This window comes from Tenrec ecaudatus, chromosome 16 (genome assembly GCF_050624435.1).
Source record: "Tenrec ecaudatus isolate mTenEca1 chromosome 16, mTenEca1.hap1, whole genome shotgun sequence".
Lineage (NCBI taxonomy): Eukaryota > Metazoa > Chordata > Mammalia > Afrosoricida > Tenrecidae > Tenrec > Tenrec ecaudatus.
In genome coordinates this window covers 80,041,830-80,060,353 of record NC_134545.1, presented here as the reverse complement: position 1 = coordinate 80,060,353, position 18,524 = coordinate 80,041,830, and the positions used below count along the sequence as shown (strand labels likewise).

The 18,524-nt window shown below is 51.4% G+C and overlaps 1 protein-coding gene across 17 annotated transcripts in view; it reads left to right on the top strand.

The window, feature by feature from the left end:
* SORBS1 (sorbin and SH3 domain containing 1) overlaps positions 1-18,524 on the top strand; it is a 280,510-nt gene that overhangs the window by 195,456 nt on the left and 66,530 nt on the right. For all 17 annotated transcript variants that reach the window (XM_075534905.1, XM_075534903.1, XM_075534910.1 and 14 more), the window contains 4 exons: positions 4,089-4,261; positions 6,259-6,322; positions 18,063-18,110; positions 18,226-18,355. In XM_075534905.1, the coding sequence (XP_075391020.1) occupies positions 4,089-4,261; positions 6,259-6,322; positions 18,063-18,110; positions 18,226-18,355 (415 nt within the window). The remainder of the gene's footprint in view (positions 1-4,088; positions 4,262-6,258; positions 6,323-18,062; positions 18,111-18,225; positions 18,356-18,524) is intronic.

Here is an 18,524-nt window from a genome sequence, read left to right as displayed (position 1 = left end):
GTATGTGTACCCTTTTCTGTTTCAGCCCTTCTCTGGCCACCACTGAATGCTCACTGTGTCAGGTGTCACAGCAGGGCTTGCTGTGGCTCCAGGGTGGCTGGAAACAGGCCTGGGCTAGCCTCTTGCCCGTAGCCTGGTAACTGTGCCCCTGGAGCTGTGGTAAGTGCCTGGCTAGATACAACCAGGATATTCCACATAAAGCCAACAAGGTGCTATGCTTTTGATGGCGTGTCCACGGCAGGCCTCTCTGCTCCTCTGGCTCTCTCCTGGGACGCCGTGATGAATCCAGAGTTGGGAAATGTGGGCCGGTTCTTCCCACTTCAGTTCGGCGTCCAAATGCCAGCAGATGGCCTCAGGTGAGGGCCCAGTAGAGCCTCCAGACCAGCAGTGTTTGGAGCAGTGTCCAAGAGAAGCGCATATTGCCCGTCCTGGAGCGAGCGTGCATGCCCCGGAGAGCCTGTCACTGCAGAGCCAAGCCAGACTTCAGGTGTTTGGATTCAATAGGCCTGAGGCCAAATGTGCACTTCCGGCTAGGTGGTGCTGATGCCACCCTCTGGGCTGCCCACACTCTGCGGAGCAGGTGGTTCATCAAGCGCCAAACATGATGGGGGCTAGGGGGGAGGTGACTGCAAATATCAGGTGTCAGGACTCACTTCTTGGTGCATAGCTGGGACAGTGTTGGGGTGGCAGGGGTGGGGGGTGGACAAGCTGAAATTGGGAGCAGTCTCCCCAGTGGGAACCTTGTGCCTCTCCCTCAGGGCTTCATGTACGCACTGCCCTTTGAGCCCTGCTTCTACCCACCTACTCAGCAGAGCACCCCCCACCATCAGGCTTCACTGTTCTTGTCCTTCAAAAGGTGGGGCGTGGCTGTGCCTGTCTCCCAGGTGGTGGTGAAGGTCAAAGGAGAATCAGCTTAGAAATAGCTGAGTGTCAGCCTTCGGCCCTCGCTCGGTGCCCGGTGGATACGAGTGTCTCTTCTCAGTGGGTGCCACCACAGCCCCGCTCCCCGGGATGTTGTTGAGCTCGTGTTTGGTGTCTGGATGGAGCCAGGCTCTGGGGCTTCATCGGGGAGCCCTTGTACCCCAGCCCTCGAGCCCCTTACCCTGAGACATGGCAGCTTGTCACCTTCCCTTGGTCACTTACGGTCACCTCTGAAGAACACAATGAGAGCAGTTGACCATTCTCCAGCCAAAACCACCCTGGTGCCCACACCTGCAGGGGACTTCCCTGGGCCCGCGGGGCCCGGGAGCTCCAGGGTTGAGAAGCCCTGATCTGGTGGATGCCCTGGCGAGCTCGGAGTGTCCCCTCTGAGTGTCCTCCTCTGCTGTCCCCGTGATTTGTGGAGAGGGGGGGTGGGGGACATGGGGTTGTCACACCCTCTCTGCTTTATCGGGACTTGGCCTCCGGACGAGGACAGGTTGTGCTTGAACTCAAGGTGCCCTTCGCTGTCCCCTCCTTGAACTGCCGCCCTCCAGCCCACTTCATCCCCTGGCCCCGGGCCAGGCTGCCGAGCGAGAACAGAGCAGCTCCTGTGAGCTCCCTCCGCCGGGAGCGGGGAGCGTGTGAAAGGAGGACTCCGACCTTGAGCTAGGGAACCCAGGTTTTGGGTCCATTCTCCTCTGGCTGTTATCTGCCTCTGGGGAACATGCCTCCTTCACCTCTTTGACCGGAGCCCCCTTATGAGGGCACTAGGGGAGGTGGTCCTCAACTCAGAGCTGTCTGTAAGCACCGCCTGTGGGGGACGGGAGCGTGGAGGGCTTTGCTAACGCTGAAGTGCTGTGTCAGTGAGCCTTTCAGCAGGCCGGCGTCGTTCTCAGCATAAAATAAGCTGGATGCAGCCACCCTCCTCGGGCTGCGGGGCAGATCTAGTAGTGGTATTTGAGAGGCTGGGGCATAGAAAGTAAGTTAGGCTTAAAAGGAAAAGGCGCTCTTAGACGCCTCTGTAGGTTCTGAAGGAGAGGCCTGCTACTCTCCATGCCTGTGCCTGGCGGGGAGCCAGGCTGTGCCCAGTGCTCATCCTGTGGGGATGAACTGCCCTAGGGCCACCAGGCAGCCTTCCTCCTGTTAACAGGTATCTCGGTGCTCCGCCCTCTGGAGCGAGACCTGGCGAAGCTCACAGCACACTTGTTTCCTTGTGTGAAAGCAAGATAGAGGCTAGGACAGTGGGCCGAGGGTAGCGGGGGCCAGGCCACCCTTCCCTGAGGGCCACGTAAGCTTGGGGGGCGGGTAAAGAGATGCTTTCCTTGAGAAGATTTCTCTCGTCTCCTCTGGTGCCTACTCTTGTCCCTGGTTGGTCTGTGTTTCACCTGTGTAAGCACCTAACTTTCTGATGTTCTCTGAGCTCCCAGGACCCCTTGCTGTACATTCCTAGCCCATCACTCGCCGCTCAGTTAATTTCTGGGCAGTTCAGTTTTGCTTTTCCACCCGTGACGATGGGCATCCCTCAGTGCGTGACTTCAGAGCTTCCCTTGACCTTGAAGCATCTCACTGCCACCTCAAAGCTACCATGGTCCAAGAGGAAGCGGTGCTTTCTCTCTTCCGCCCCCAGCTCTTTGCTAATGTCCCTGCTTGGGTCAGAATCCAGGGTGCCACCTTTGAGGGAAGCAGGACGGTATAGGATGGATGAGGGGAGCCCCTCGGGAGTCCGGCACGTTCCCATGGTTCATCTGCTGCCACCGTGAAGTCCGGTGCTTGTCATTGTGACATCCTTAAGAACCAGCTGGGAATCTTGTTAACATGCAGATTCTGACTTTGAGGGGCTGGATGGGGACACTGCCCACCAGTTGCTGCTGGTGTTGCTAGTTTGGAACTAGGAAAGCTACAGGGCCAACTTGCCAGAAGCCAGTAGCTCAATTCTGTACACACACCCTCACACACACACACACAGACACACACACACAGACACACACACACAGACACACACACACACACCCTCACACACACAGACACACACACACACACCCTCACACAGACACACACCCTCACACACACACACACCCTCACACACACACACACACCCTCACACACACACACCCTCACACACACACACCCTCACACACACACACCCTCACACACACCCTCACACACACACACCCTCACACACACACACACCCTCACACACACACACACCCTCACACACACACACACCCTCACACACACACAGACACACACACACAGCCTCACGCACGCACACACAGACACACACACGCACAGACACACACGCACAGACACACACGCACAGACACACACACGCACGCGCACACAGACACACACACGCACACACACACACAGACACACACAGACACACACACACAGACACACACAGACACACGCACACACGCACAGACACACACAGACACACACACACACAGACACACACACATACATGCACAGACACACACACACGCACAGACACACACACGCACACACACACAGACACACACACACACGCACAGACACACACACACACGCACAGACACACACACACACGCACAGACACACACCGTCACACACACACGCACAGACACACACACACACTTCCTTTCCATGTCATGATCATTCTCGTCCTTTCTAAATTCTGCCTGGCGAGTTACTTCCAGATTGACTGCCCAAACTGTCTTCCTCCACGTACATTCCTCCACATTTTGATCACTGAAGATGGTTAGAGAAAGCCATGCTTGAGTGGATTCGCATCCATACATAAAGTCCTCTGGTTCTCAGCTCCCTGCGGTGTCCGGGCGACGTTCTAGAGATCCACAGCGTTTTGTTTGTTTTAATGGACCCGATAGCTTTGCGGGCCATCTGGCTACAGTCTGTGTCAGAACCGTTCAACCCAACCAAGGCCATGGCCGTCAAAAGAACCCTTAAAGTCCATCAGGGTGTGAGGGGTGTGCCTGGTTTCCCCCAAGAAAACTTGATTTACTGACACACACCCTGATATCCCCCACCCCTGCTCATGGGCCGACCCCTGCGCCGGCTGTGAGCAGTTCCAGTTGAGAATTTGCGAAGAGGGGTTCCCCCTGCTGAGAATTGTTATTTTGCTTCGAGGGCCCAAGAAGAGCGTCCACTAATGCGGTCTTTGTTTCCAGATTCTGGCCTAGAACGAAGAGTAGAAGAGCAGAGCTTGGCGCCCACCCTGGAAAAACCCACCTCGCCGGGCAGGGCCTCTGAAAGAAAGGCCCAGGATGGCGCCAGGCGCGCGGTGAGGAGCGCTCAGGACCTGCGCGATGCGCCCGTGGACGAAGTGGGCCTCCCGCTCCGGGTACGAAGCCTGACTAGGAGCATCCTCCTGAAGATGCCCGTTTAAGTATATCTCTGAGAGAGAGGCCCCACAGGAAGGACCCCGCCGCCGCTGCGACCACTGTCCGAGCCCCTGAGCTCACTCACACCTCCTCTGTTGTGCGGCGCGCGGAGATTGTTGGTCCCTGGCTGCATGTAGACAACCCTGGGGAGAGTGGACGGAGCCCTGGTGGCTCCGTGGTGAAGCCCCGGACTGCTAAGCGGAAGGCCATTGGTTTCACCCTGCAGACATGCTCGGGAGAGCAGTGTGGTGCTGCTCTGTCCCCAAGTCCAGTCTCGGCAGCCCCGCTCCGCCTGTGGTGTGCCAGGGAGCGGGAATGGGCTCCCTGGCAATGGGTTTGCTTTGGGGGAAGGAGAGAGGGTCTCTGAATTCAGGTTCAGGAAGAATATCCCTTGAATGGAGACTTCCTGTCATTCTGAGAGAATAGGAAACGTTAAAGGAGCCAGAGCCGGGTCCCTCTGCCTAGACCCCCGGAGCAGAAGGGCTCAGGGCAGCCCCGTCCAGAGAAGTCCAGTGAATGCTCACTTATGAAACTGGGTTGAGGCCAATTCCACTCCTCGCCGTGTGCTGCTGGTGACTGCAATGTGTTCTTCTGTGATTCCCATTTGGACAAATGGGAATGTCCTTACAAGGAAACACATTAACCAGTAGAACAGTGGGCTAAGCCCCCATGGGCGTATTCTCTGGTTCTTGGTGACAGACAGACAGACAGAGAGAATATGAATGAGAATTACTACAAATAGTACTACCAGCTTCCCTTTGTTCCTGACACAATCTCATTTCAACATCGCTCCCCCTAGAAGCTGGATCCTAGTTTGATTTCCATTGAGTAGCCGTGGAAGCAGACTCTGGGGACTCATTCCTTTGCCCAGGATCATAGCGCGGTTAGGTGACAGAGCTGTGCATTCATCCCCCAACCCTAACCCTGTGTCAGCTACCCTCCCGCTCACCTTTTCACTGGCTCTATGATAGATTAGACAAGGAGACTTGGTGGTCCTGAGGGGCAGGGGTTAGGTGACTAACCACACGGTCAGCAGTTCAAACCCACCAAAGATAAGACTGGCTACTCCTGTTAAGATTTTACAGTCTTGGAAACCCTGTAAAGGAATCGCTAAGAGTTGGCATCTCCTTAAGGGCAGTGGGCTTGTGGCTGGGGGATGACCCTGAGCAACTCCCTTGGGCTTTCTTTATCTCAATTTCTCGTCTGTAAAGTGGGAGTAAAAATACCTGATCTAACCACCTACCTGTCCCCTTCCCAGATTTATTTTTAACTTAAAAAAAAAAAGCCTTTGTGAGGACGGCTATTCCCTGCCATTGGATGCTGTCACGGGTTATGTTTTAATGTAAGAGTTCTACATCCAGCACCTGACCTAGCTACACTTCTGCAGAGGAACCTGGATGTGGCAGAGCCCTGGCTTAATACGCACATGCTTGATCTCTCTACTTCCGTCCAGTGTAGTCTCCATGGAGAAAGGTCCTTTCTAAAAGAGGGAAAATATTTACTATCTGGCCTTTTTAGAACATTATATAAGAACAGACACGTTTCAAGTGAGTCCTTGCCTACTTTCTTCAAATTCTGCACCGTTCAGACCAAATCTTTTTCTGCGGATTCAGGTGGAATGTTTTGGTCTGTCCTTTCTCCAAAGCTGTGCATCTCTGAAAAGATTCACAAAGATTCATAGTGATGGCAACATAGCTGTAGATATGCTTGGTACAATTGATGGATGGATTGTTACCAAGAGCTGTAAGAGCCCCCAATAATAATAATAATAATAATAATAATAATAATAATAAAAAGATTCCCATACGGGGCTGCAGGACTGCACAGAGTGACGTACCACGTTGTTGACGTTGGAGGCTGCTGCTGCCTCATTTGATTCGGAGCTTGCGATCCCAGGAGTTTTCACACTGGCCACGATTACCATTTCTTTTTATTTTTTGCTTTTCTTTTTATCCAGAACACCGAAAGATCGAAGGACTGGTACAAGACTATGTTTAAACAGATCCACAAGCTCAACAGAGGTACTGAGTTCATTTGTAGATGTGGTGCTGTGTGCTCTGCTGTGCTGTTGTCTGTCAGCTGTTGAATGTTGGGGTGAGGGCTTCAATGCCAGAAGATGGGTCCTATGGCTGGACCGAATTAGGGACTGGCTGGCCTGCGCCCAAATCTCATGGCTATGGCCTGCCTGAGCCCAGCCACGTGCCCTTAGAGCGAAGGCATGAGGAGGCCCTGGTGCATCTTCCGGGATGCTGTCGCATGCATCTGCTTGTGCTCCAGCCCGGGGACATGATGGGTGCAATGCCTACTTGCTTTCAGCTTATGGCGCACCTTTGCGTGTGTCAGCCCACCGCTGCCTTGGGGGCAGAGCAAGATGAGGCAGTACTGAACTGGCTGTCCTGCATTCAGTCCCCAAGCACTCTTGCGTCCTTGGGTCAATCGTGTGCCTCTCCTTGCTTTTCCCACTACCCTTACTCAGAGGAGTGTTGCAGGGCCCAGGGATGAGTAAATCATGCCCAGGGAATGAACTGCTCAGATGCCCTGGACACGCCTTGTGAAAGAAGACCGCGTGGCGTTACCTGTAAGGCAGCCGGAGTGTGGAATCCAGACTTCCCCAACTGGGAGCCAGCAGTTGGCTGGGAGCCCTGCAGAGTCGGTCAAGAGCTGACACATCAGAGCCTGCTCAAGCTGGAAGGGATGTGCTTTCAGATCGGGGCACCCTCTGGGCTGCCAGCAGGTGCCCCAGCATGGTAGCTGAACCCCAGGCCAGTGTGCAGGCGGTCTAGGTCCCCAGCTCCCGCTCCCAGCTCTCCTCGCCCATGTGCTGCCAATCATCTGATAGGCAGGAATGGAGCCGCCCAGTGGGAGGCAGGGCATCACTCCTCCCACGGGCAGAGCATCCAGGCCTTCCCGTGACCAAATCCAGTCTGGCTGCCTGGCACAGGTGACCCAGGAGGGCTCAGCCCAGGCATCCTGGTCAGTGTTCTACGGAAGCTGCAAATGCCCGATTTCTCTCATGCAGAGCTCAAGAGTAAGCCTCACGGTACCCCCTCTCCATACTTCCCGGTGTGGAAGGGCATTTGAGAGGCAAAAGTCAACCTCTTGTAGTCGGGAGATGAGCCCAGCCCTGGTGGTGATGCTAAGACTGTGTCTCCTTGATCGGATGGGGTCAGTTCCAGTGGCCCTGCCCTCAAGCCACCGTCCATTCCCTGGCACAGTCTGTGCCTCTTTCTCCTTGAGACCCAATTCTGGCTGCTCAGAGACCGAGACTCCAGTGCATCTATGCAGAATCTCTTGTTCTGCTGACGTGGGTCCTCTCACAGGTCCTAGTTGCTAACGCCACTGAAGTTACAGGTTCTAAGCCGCACCACCTGCCCTACCCATAGGCAGTGTTATTTGAAATAATAATAATTATCCACTTGCTTGCCCTGGCTCTAATATCACAACACAAGCTTTGATTTTAAAACAATGAAACCGTGCCCACGGTAGCGTTTTGATCACACACCATTTACTACTAGCGTGCTTATCTGTTTCTTACCTCCGAGGAGTAGCAGCCTGAAATGCTGGGCGCAGTGCTGTGGACACATGTGATCCTTTATCCAAGAAGGAGGCGGATAGTGCCTTTTTAGATGTGTCTCAGGCAAAAGGACTGGATTTTTGTTAGCAGTTTGATTCCTCCCCCCACCCCTTGCATCATTAGGGAAGCTCAGTATGTTCGAGAATTCCAGGACCTTGAATTGTATGTGGATTCCTCTTCACTCATTCTCTCCATTGTATCTTCCTCTGCTCTCTCTCCCAAACCTGCTCCTCTGCCCAGACATTCCTGAAGAAAACCCTTATTTCCCTACGTACAAATTCCCCGAGCTTCCTGAAACCCAGCAAAATTCTGAAGGTACCATGAACTTAGACAGTCTCTGTTGTCCTAGCCTTAAATTACTTCCTATAGTTCCGCTATAGGAATACTATTTGGCTTTTAGATTTTACTTTTGTAGTCTTTTAAAATTTTTAAATTTATTTTTGGTTAGTAAAAAGTTTTATTCCACTTAATTGCATGACGTGCTGCTATTAAAATAACTAAATCCTTTCTAATGTATTGATCTGTTTTCAAGTGTGATGCCCGGGTGCTTTAACAACACTAAAGTAGGTCATCAGTCATTCCAAAGAGTTGATTGGGGTGTGTCAGTTTCCCCACGTCAAGGGGGATAGTTTCAAAACCCACTGCTTTTCTCTGCTGCAGAGGACAGCCCTTACACTCCAACCTACCAGTTTCCTGAATCTACTCCTAGCCCCAAATCTGAAGGTAACTAAAGGAAAATTGTCTTCCTCCCTCTGTGCTGATCGTGTTGTTTTCTTTTATCGCCTGGGGGTTTTATCCTGGCTGCTCAGAGCTGCTCCCCAATCATTTGCTTCCCTCTGCCCTTGTGTTCTGTGGTAGTGTCTCATTCCTCGTGACTGTTTCACCAAAGCCTATCCAGGTGGTGTTTTCTTCCTGTTCCCTTAGGGTTTACGCCATTAATGGGGTACCCAGTGTGACTTCATTAGACTGCTTTGAACGCTGTGGGGCTCTGGGGGAAACTACTGTCCCTACCCAACCGCCAGGCCTATGTATTTGGGGAGGTCACATTTGTCAGTGGCTGGGCAGTTGTTCAGGGAAACGAGTCATTATGGCAGGTGAGCAGGAGATGTACTTGCTAACAGAAATCGCTGGGGTCCTGTACATACCACCGAGTCTCTTGGCATGGGCCTTCAGCGGAGATCTCCTTGGTGATCCCAAGTGGCATCTGAGTATACATTCAGTAATGGTAAGAAGTTATGTCTCTCGGGAGAAAAATGGAAGATTTCGACAAAACTGGAAAACATTTCATGAGAGAGCTGAGTAAGAATGCGAACTCACTGGGACGGGGGGCAGTCACATCTAGATCAAAGACACATCTTTTTCTCGGGCAAAAATAAGGCCTAACTTTAGAATAATTATTCTCACCCCATGTCCAAGAAGGTTCTGACAGACGAGTGAAGGGCAATATTTCGAGGATCCTCCGAGACTTAGAGGATGCCCTGAACACCCGCCGTTAGGTTCCCTCCCTCGGGATCTTGAGCTCTTGTGTACCATGAGCTGTCCGTGCCACCAAGCGTGTTACCAGGAAGGAGACATGACCCTTGTCCTCAAGGAGCTCCCATCTGGCATGGGCGTAGACAAGCTCACCACCGTGGCAGGAGCATGTGCCCAAAGGCCACGGAAACCTTGCCGGTACTAGTAGGTGCTCAGAAGATCGGTGCGTGAAGGGTTGTAACCAGAGCCAGGGTTCTCGCTTCGGTCTGCCCCTTTTGTGGCCCCCTCTCTAGTGAGCAGCTCAACCCACACACAGCCTTTCTCACCAGCACCACACCTGGCAGCCCTGGCTACCCGTAACATCTGCCCACTGGTCCCCATCAAGTCAGGTTATGTGGCTTAGAGAAAACAAGTGGCAGGGCCAACAAAATACCCTTTTATGTAGCGTTTAGGAGCCAGTCTGGCCATTAAAAATTTTTAGACCGAAGAGAAGAAGAAATAGTCTTTGTTAAGTGGTAAAAGAAGGGAAATTAGGTTGGGCATTAAAAAGTACGTGACAACAAAGGGGATTAGACTTAAACACCCAATTCTAAGACAGCTTCTTGCTGGAGCACTCTCAGGAGACTCCTGTTCTCTCCCCGAGCCCTGCCTGGTTGACAGGCAGACACGTACCATGGGTTGCTTTTAACAAGGCGAAAACATTGTACAAATGTAACATTCGAGTTTGAGAATTTTGAAGAGCTGATTTTGCTTTCTTTATTTGTTAAGTTTTGAGAATTCTCTGGATTTGCGGCCGTATCTGGGGTTCGGGGTTTTGATGTTGGTGAGCTCCCACAGGCCCTTATGGGCTCTGTCCTGGGTGCTCTGTCCTGGGTGCTGCTCCAGCCCCGCTGCTGGGGTCCTGGGCTCTGGGGACATCTTTCTCAGCACGAGAAAGCTCTCTGGCTCTCAAAGAAGGGCATTCAGGATAGATTAGCAGGCTCTACCTACAGCTGTTAATGAGCTTTGGCTAAACAGATTGCTGAAAGTGAGTCATGATTTCAGAGTCGTCCCTGGGAAGAGAAGGTGATCGCTGGTGGTGTTTAATTCAGAACGGACCTGGAATGACTTCTGACCAACATATCAGAAGCATATCCTAAGAACTGCTGCCTCTGGTACAGAAAAGGCATCTTAAGTATCTCAGAGCTGGTTCTCCTAACTAGTGACGTGTTACTCGCCTGTTAGAGGTTATGCTAGGTGAACACCCTCCCCTCTACCTCCCAGCAGCACTTCAAAATAGACTTCTGACCAGACATTTAGAAGATACTTAGGAATGATCATGCTTGACTCAGGGGTGCTTTGAAATGTGGGCGTGTATATGTGTCTGTGCGTTGTTGTTTTTTTTAAAAAGAAGAACATCTGTAGATGCCAGCACAGGGCAGTCACTTGTAATCACTTTACAGCGTTTTGAGATTGTTCTATATGAGACAGGAGAGAGGTGATATAGTTATACTTCCTTTCATGAGACGCTTGGAAGGGATTGCGGCCAGGGCGTTAGGGGAGAGTGGAACGTGTTTGAATGGCTCTGTTGTGTACCCGTGGACCGCTCACCACGGGCTGGGTTTCAAACCCATCAGCCGCTCTGAGGAAGCAGCTGCATCACTCTGCTTTCACCAAGAATCACAGCCTTAGAAACCATATTGAGCATCTCTGCTCTGTCCTTTAGGGTAGCTTAAAACTGGAATGGACTTGAATTGAAATCAGCAGTGGGGCTTGTTCGTTTGTTTTAGGCCAGTGATATTTATACTTCTTTGTCTTTTTTTTAAATCACTTTATTGGGGGCTCTTACAACTCTTGCTACAAACCATACATAAGTTGTATCCGATATATTCCATCGTTTTTTTTCTAGACATTTACTTTCCATTGAGCCCTTGGGATCAGCTCCTCTTTTTATTCCTCCATCCTCCCCAACAGCCCCCAAACCCTTGTGGCCCCTTGATCGATTGTAGATTGTTAATTATTTTCAAATCTCACGCTGACCGCTGTCTCCCTTTCCCTCTGGGTTCTGTTGTTCTTCCCCCTGGATAGGGGGGTGTGGTTATGTGCCATGCATTGCCCCCCTCTCACCCCACCTCTCCCTCCCCTTCCCCCTACCCTTTTGGTATCTCTATTCCCATTCCTGTTCCTGGGTTCCACGTGTTGTGAGTTTTATCTCTTGCCTATACCTATGTGCACGCTCCCACCTAGTCTAGATTGGGAGGCGGCACTGGGGTTATGATGGGGGTGTGTGTGTGAGGAGGTCTACAGGGATCAGAGGTATATTGTGTGACCCATTACTTTTTTGTCTTTTAACCTAAACTTGACTTTCTCCTTCCCATCCTTTCTTCCCTTCTGCCCCAAACCTGTGAGTTTCCTTTCACCCCGTGTGGTTGGGGCAGAAGTCCTCTCCTTGCACTGAGGTGCTCCAGAAAACTGGTGGCTGTGAGAAGAATTGCTATCAATGAGGACCAGCGGAAAGGTCCTCTGGTTGCTGGCCACACCTCTTTCCCCACTCTCAGGCTGCTGGTAGCCACTGCCACCTCCCGGTGACGTGAGCTGTGTCCATCTCAAAGCTACCCCGCAGCAACAAAGTCTGTCTGCTCCTCCTCTTTTCTAGACAAGGCTTTCAGGAGGCTGTAGAAGCCACCACCACCCGCCCCCAGGCACGTCCGTATTTGAATTAAAATAGCTATCAGCCTCATCCAGCTTTCTAAGAATAGGCTTCTTTTTGCTTTGATTTTTAAGCACATGTTCGAATGTGAGGATACTGGGCCAGCATCTGTGCCTCCAGCCCCTAACTCCAGGGAGGCCGTGCTGCTGGGAGGAGGGAGGGGCTGGGCTGCGGGCCGTCACCTTTGCTCCCCAGAGGCAGGCTGCCCGAGAAGGTCTCCGCCTAGCCGCCAGCGGAAAAGCCTCCCACTGGCCTGCGAGTCAGGGGAGGAAGGTGGCAGCGATTCCCTTTCCACTCAAGAGTCCGGGAATCGAATAGGATATACAGATGGTGAGTCTTTCCCCCCCCTTCGAGTCTTCCCCAGCCGTTTAATCCTTTAACTTCTTGCCTCCGCTTCTCTCTCTGTTCAATGCCTTGACGGTTTTATTGATGTATCTTTTTCCTTTTCCTTATTTGTCTGCTTCACCAAACGCCATACCCAATCTTGAACTTTTTTCCCCCTACCCTTTAACACTTGTTTTCCTTCAACCCCAGAGCATACCGGGTGGGCCTTAGGAATCATCTCCCCAGCTCCCTGGTCTTCCTGAGCATCCCGGGCTTCCTTTGGCTCATTTGTCCTCCTCCATCCTACCCAGACTTTGTATCCGACCCTACCCAGCATTTTCTTTGAAGAAAACCGTATTTGTGGTGTGTCTGTTTGTCTGTGCCCCCTTTAGACCTTCGTGCTCCCTGTCCTTGGTCATGTGTGGGAAAGCAGGGGAGGGAATGAATTGGACAGTGGGAAAGGTGGTGGTAAAAATGAGCCACAAACGTCCCACGCATGAGGTGACGTTGACAGGCCTAGGCAATGCACAAGTTGAAATGAACGTGATAGTCGGCAAACATTTATGCAAGCGGTGCTTTTTCCTTATTGTCCCATTTTGATCCGCCACCGGCCCTCTTTAGAGCGCCAATCTCAACTAGCACTTTGTCCAGTTCCCTCACGGGGCTATCAGTTCGCAAACGCAAGCAAGCAAATAAAAGCCACCAGTGAGAGTTCTCTAGAAGCTCATGTCAAGTCTGGCTGAAAAGTCAAGTAGGTTGCTTCCTGGCAGTTTTAGGAGATCACTGTCCCCAAATCGAGCTTCCGAGGACAGATGGCTGAAGCCCCACTGGAAGCCCTTGTTGTGTCATCCTCTGTACATCAGAGTCCAGTGGGGACCTTCGGGACCCAGCTGGGAGCTGTTCACCCTGCATAAGCCCTGCTTGGAGCTGGAGCCTTCTGGAAGTCATCGGCACAGGAAGTTGAGCATTTACTGCCAAGGCTGGACTTCCTCTGCTGAGTGCTCTGGGGACACCATGAGCCCATGGCCCCACCACGCACTCGGCTCATAGGACCCTAACTCAGCCACGCCCGCCATGACACTGCTTCAAAGCACCCTTGGAGACGGAGGGCAGGAGCTCTGGCATCTTGGGAAATGATGCCTTGAACATTGTAAACTGATTTTTAAAAACATTAGCCCCTACATTTGACTTGGCCAGCACCAGTGAATAGAAAGCAGACTAGTTTACCCATTCGTTGGCCTTCCTGACTTCACACTGTCTTTCCCCGTGTGGAACTTAGCCTAGTCAGAGAAGGGAGCAATTGGAACCTGTAGCAAGAGTGCCTGAGACTCACTCACGGTCCCTGGAGACGGGCAAGAAGAAAGCTAAAGGGCGGAGGGGTGGGTAGCTCAGAGAACACTTGCTCAAGCGTCACCAGGGAGGCGCAGGGCAGAAAAATAGAGCAAAGGCTTCGGGGGCTGGAAATCAGCCCGGCCAACGTGACCGTGCAGGATTTCAGTTTCTGGACAACACCCTCCCCTGCCTCGTCCAGAAGGAAACCATCTTTCACCTTTCCCGAGACTGGGCACATGAGGCACCCAGGAAAGGCTAAAGCTCCTATCCCGTCGCAGGGCTTAAAGGCAGGTAGGGCCGGGGACTCAGAATCACTACTTTGTCTCGTTAATTGGCCGCGGACCTTGGTGTTTCAGAACACAGGCCCCAGCTGGGAGATGCTCACCTAGCGTCACCCAGCTGTAGCTGAAGACTACTTCAGACTCTTCCCCGTGCAGTCTTCGTTTCCTCGTGCGCCAAGTGAGACACTGTTGCGACTTGGCTCAGAGGGTCTTTACCAATGGCATTCCTGGATTACCACTACGCTTAGGCGTCCAGTGCTAGCTCTGACGGCCACTTGTATGCGTCAGCTGAGATTGCACACCCCTTCGTTAGAGTCGTGAGCCAATCTAGAGTCAAACGCATGAAGTAGACATGCAAAATGTACCCTGATTGCTGTGCTTTTCGGGTGAATTTGCGCAGCTTCCTTGCGCCTCTTCAAATCGGGTGAGCTGAAATCCAGTAACCAGACTCAGATCGTGTGGCCACTGGGCGAGAAGCAGAAGGTTCACAAGTCACCCTCGCCTTGGGGAAGAGCCTTCTTGTTCCTTTTTCCACTAACAGCAGATAAGAAGCGCACTTGAGGAATGCCCACTTGCTCAGCCGTCCTCCCCGTCTGCCCTCGTTTATCTGCTACTTCCCAAAGTGCATAGATGATTTTATTCCCTGAGTGGCACCATTTTTCTCTGCTCTTTAAAAATGATTCCTCATTGCCTTCTAACATACTTTCTTGAATTTTGTATTAGAAAGCTCTAGGGAGAAGTTTTGTTTTTTCAGAGCTCAAGGTTTGAAAGAAAAATCTTTGACTATTTAAATGCATCATTCCCAAGAAAGCTTTACTTTTGTCCTCCAGAAATGAGTAACAGTTATACAACAAAACCTGCAAAAGCCGGAACCTGTGTAAGGAAAACTCAAATGATGAATGATGAAACACGTGGTAAGGCTGTATCTGCCAGGGGTAGAAAAGTAACGAGGCATATATTTATAGGTTTAAGGTAGCAGATGGACATTGGGCCTCCACTCAAGTACTCCCTCATTGCAAGAATACTTTGTTCTATTAAACCGGCATTCCATAATGCTCACCTTCTCAACATGTTCGCTAAAGACAAAGTGGGTGCATTATCAAATGTGGTGAAGAAAGCTGATGGTGTCCAGCTATCAAAAGATATAGCATATGGGGTCTTAAAGGCTTGAAGGTAAACAAGCGGTCATCTAGCTCAGAAGCAACAAAGCCCACATGGAAGAAGCACACCAGCCTGTGTGATCACGAGGTGTCGAAGGGCTGAGGTATCAGGCAGCAAAGAACAAAAAATCATATTGTGAATGAGGGGGAGTGTTGAGTGGGGACTCAAAGCCCATCTGTAGGCAACTGGACATCCCCTTACGGAAGGGTTGCAGGCAGGAGATGAGGTGGTCAGGGTGCAGTGTAGCAACAATGAAACATGCAACTTTCCTCTAGTTCCTAAATGCTTCCTCCCCACCCACTATCATCCCAATTCTACCTTACAAATCTGACTAGACCAGAGGATGTACACTGGTACAGATAGAAACTGGAAACACAGGGAATCAGGAACGGATGATCCCTTCAGGACCAGTGGTGAGAGGCGATACTGGGAGGGTGGAGGGAAGGTGGGGAAGAAAGGGGGAACCGATTATAAGGATCTACATATCACCTCCTCCCTGGGGGACGGACAACAGAAAAGTGGGTGAAGGGAGATGTCAGACAGTGTAAGATATGACAAAATATAAATTATCAGGATTCATGAGGGAAGGGAGCGGGAGGGGGAACATGAGCTGATGCCAGGGGCTTACGTGGAGAGCAGATGTTCTGAGAATGATGAGGGTAACGAATGTACAGATGTGCTTCATACAATGGATGTGTGTATGGACTGGTAAGAGTTGTAGGAGCCCCAGTAAAATGATTAAAAGGAAAAGTAATGAGGCCCAGGCAGCCCTGTTTGAATCCCGGCTCTCTCCAGCCCCCTTCTCTCCCACCCCCCGCACACACACCGTCTACTGATGGATGGACTGACTGTAAGTTCTTCATGATCCACGGGGTACAGGTTTTTGAACTAAAATGCTAGACTGGTTCTTAAGCAGTTCATACTTTGGCTCCCAGCTTACCATATATACTCGAGTATAAACCGAGCTTTCCAGCACATTTTTAATGCAGTTTTCATGGTAAAATTAGGTACCTCAGCAGGTATTCAGGTTAGCTTATACTCCAGTATATACGGTAGTTGATTTTCCTTTGGGGTAGGCTCCATTATTTTTTGGGGGGGGGGGATCAAATATCTGCACCCAACCAATATTTTCTTCCCTTTCACAGCATGGCATTTTATTGGCATAATAATCAGTTCTATAGGGAAGACTGGCCGTGCAACATTATCCAGAGCAAGTTCTCAAAATACTTATTCTGGATCCTGATCTCCCTAATTCCTTCCCCCTCTCCCATTTTTAGAGATTGACCAAAGAAGATTGCACACTCGGTTTATAATATAAAAGCTTGACTCTGCTGGTAGAGCCTTGATCTCCTTTCAACCATGATGCTGACTAATTATCCTTAACCTCCCTGGCGGTCATCCCACGTGCGGCGGCTCAGGGTAGATGTTAACTGCTGAGCCACACTCGGGATTACACTGCAGAGAAGTCCCCTAACAGAATTACTGACTCGATTAGACCGCCAGGGAGGTTAAAATGAGGGGAAAGGTGGGATACCTTTCTCACTGGCCTGGAGGCAACTGGACAAATAAAACTGGAGAGTGGAGGTGCAGGGGAAGCGGGGACAATCTTTAGGGAGGCTGTCTTGCCTTTCAACGGTCCTTGGAATATTACCAGTGTTAGCCTGTGTGCCTCTCACAAACGATTCTGGCCTTTTGGGCTTCGAGAAATTATTTGCATAGAGAAAAGGACATAGTTATTAACTCATTGCAATAGAGTTTTTGACCTGCCTTTTTGTAGGTTAGTTCATGTTATTTGAGGAAGCTGGTAGGGAGTTTTACAAAGGTAGGCCTGCATTCCATATGCATGGATTCTCCATTCCCGGTTAGCGAGGTAGTAAGAAACGGAAAAGGCTGAAGGTGTCCGGGGAACTCTACGTGTGGAGATGTGCAGGGCTTTCGTGACTAAATCTTCTGCATTCTCGGGACAGTCCCACTGTAGAAATCTGTCCCCACCTGTGTGGCTGTGGCCCAGTGTTTAGTTAGGACAACACAGCCCTGCATGGGAGGTTCGGATCTTGTTAGACTCCGCAGGCCTGAGAGCGGCAGTGTCAGCTGGTTTAGAGGTGGCTGTCACCATCCCGGAGAGCCGCGGTCCGCCACAGAAACTCCGGTGAGCTTGATTTTCTCCTGAGTTACAGTTTAGGTGCTTCGGTAGGCACTGCCCCAGCACAGCCAACTGGTTAACCACAGTGGCCACGGGTGTGCTGTGCTTCAAGGAAAGAAAGCCACTCGGAGAAGCAAGCCCTGTTGGAATTGAAACAAGCGATGCTTTGTTGTCCAGAGGAAAGAGGGAGGGGGGCAACACAAAGGCAGTGGTTTCTCAGCTACGGGACTCTCTGTTGAAAGGTAACATATGTGGGGCCTTAACATACAAACTACGGTAGGTCAGAGATGGAACACTAGGAAGTACACTCTTTGGGCCTCAAGTAGCCATCTCCTAGACCCTTGGGAAGTATACTCTTTGGGCCTCAAGTAGCCATCTCCTAGACCCTTGGGAAGGGCTCTGTGACATTCAGCAAGCTGCAAAAGGGTCCCCAGACTGGCCTTTCAAGGTCCAGCTCAGCCTCATTCTGATCCAGCCAGGCGAAGGACCCTGTGTTCTATCTTTGGCTGTGGGCATGCTCTTGAGGGGGTCCACCGACTGTTTGTCACTAGGCAGGCACTCCTAGTGTTGGGTACCAGCCGTGTTGAAGGTACGTGGAACCTCGGGTCCAGTTTGGTTGGGTGACGCCACCCAGCCCTGCCCCTCTGATGTTGGCCGTGGTGTAGCCTCCAGCGCCGCCCCGCTGCGGCCGGACACCAGTGTGGGACCACAGGTGGGGAGCAAGGAACCCCGTTCCCTGGCCGCAGAGCCGCTTCTCCTGATCACATTGTGTTTTGCTCTCCAGATGATGATTCCGATCTGTATTCTCCTCGATATTCCTTTTCTGAAGACAGTAAGTGATTGGAAAGTTCTGCTTCTGGGGGTGGAGGGAAGGTGTCTTCCTGTTTCCTGTTTTGCTGGGGAGCTGCCCGATTAAAAGGTCTTTTGTTTGCACGTTCTTCCTCCAGCCAAGTCTCCCCTTTCAGTGCCTCGCTCACAGAGTGAGATGAGCTACATCGTCGGTGAGAAGGTAGTTAAGAGGTCGGCCACACTACCACTCCCAACTCGCTCTTGCTCCCTCAAGTCGAGCCCAGAAAGGTAGGTACCCTCTCTGCTGGTTCATTGTTCACAGCCGGGACCGGTCAACGTCTATTGAGACCTAAAAAAAACACAACCAACCAAACAAAAGAAAAGCACAGCTTCCAGCTCATAGCGACTCTCTAGGGGGTTTCAGAGACTGCAAATCTTTATCAGAGCAGACAGCCTC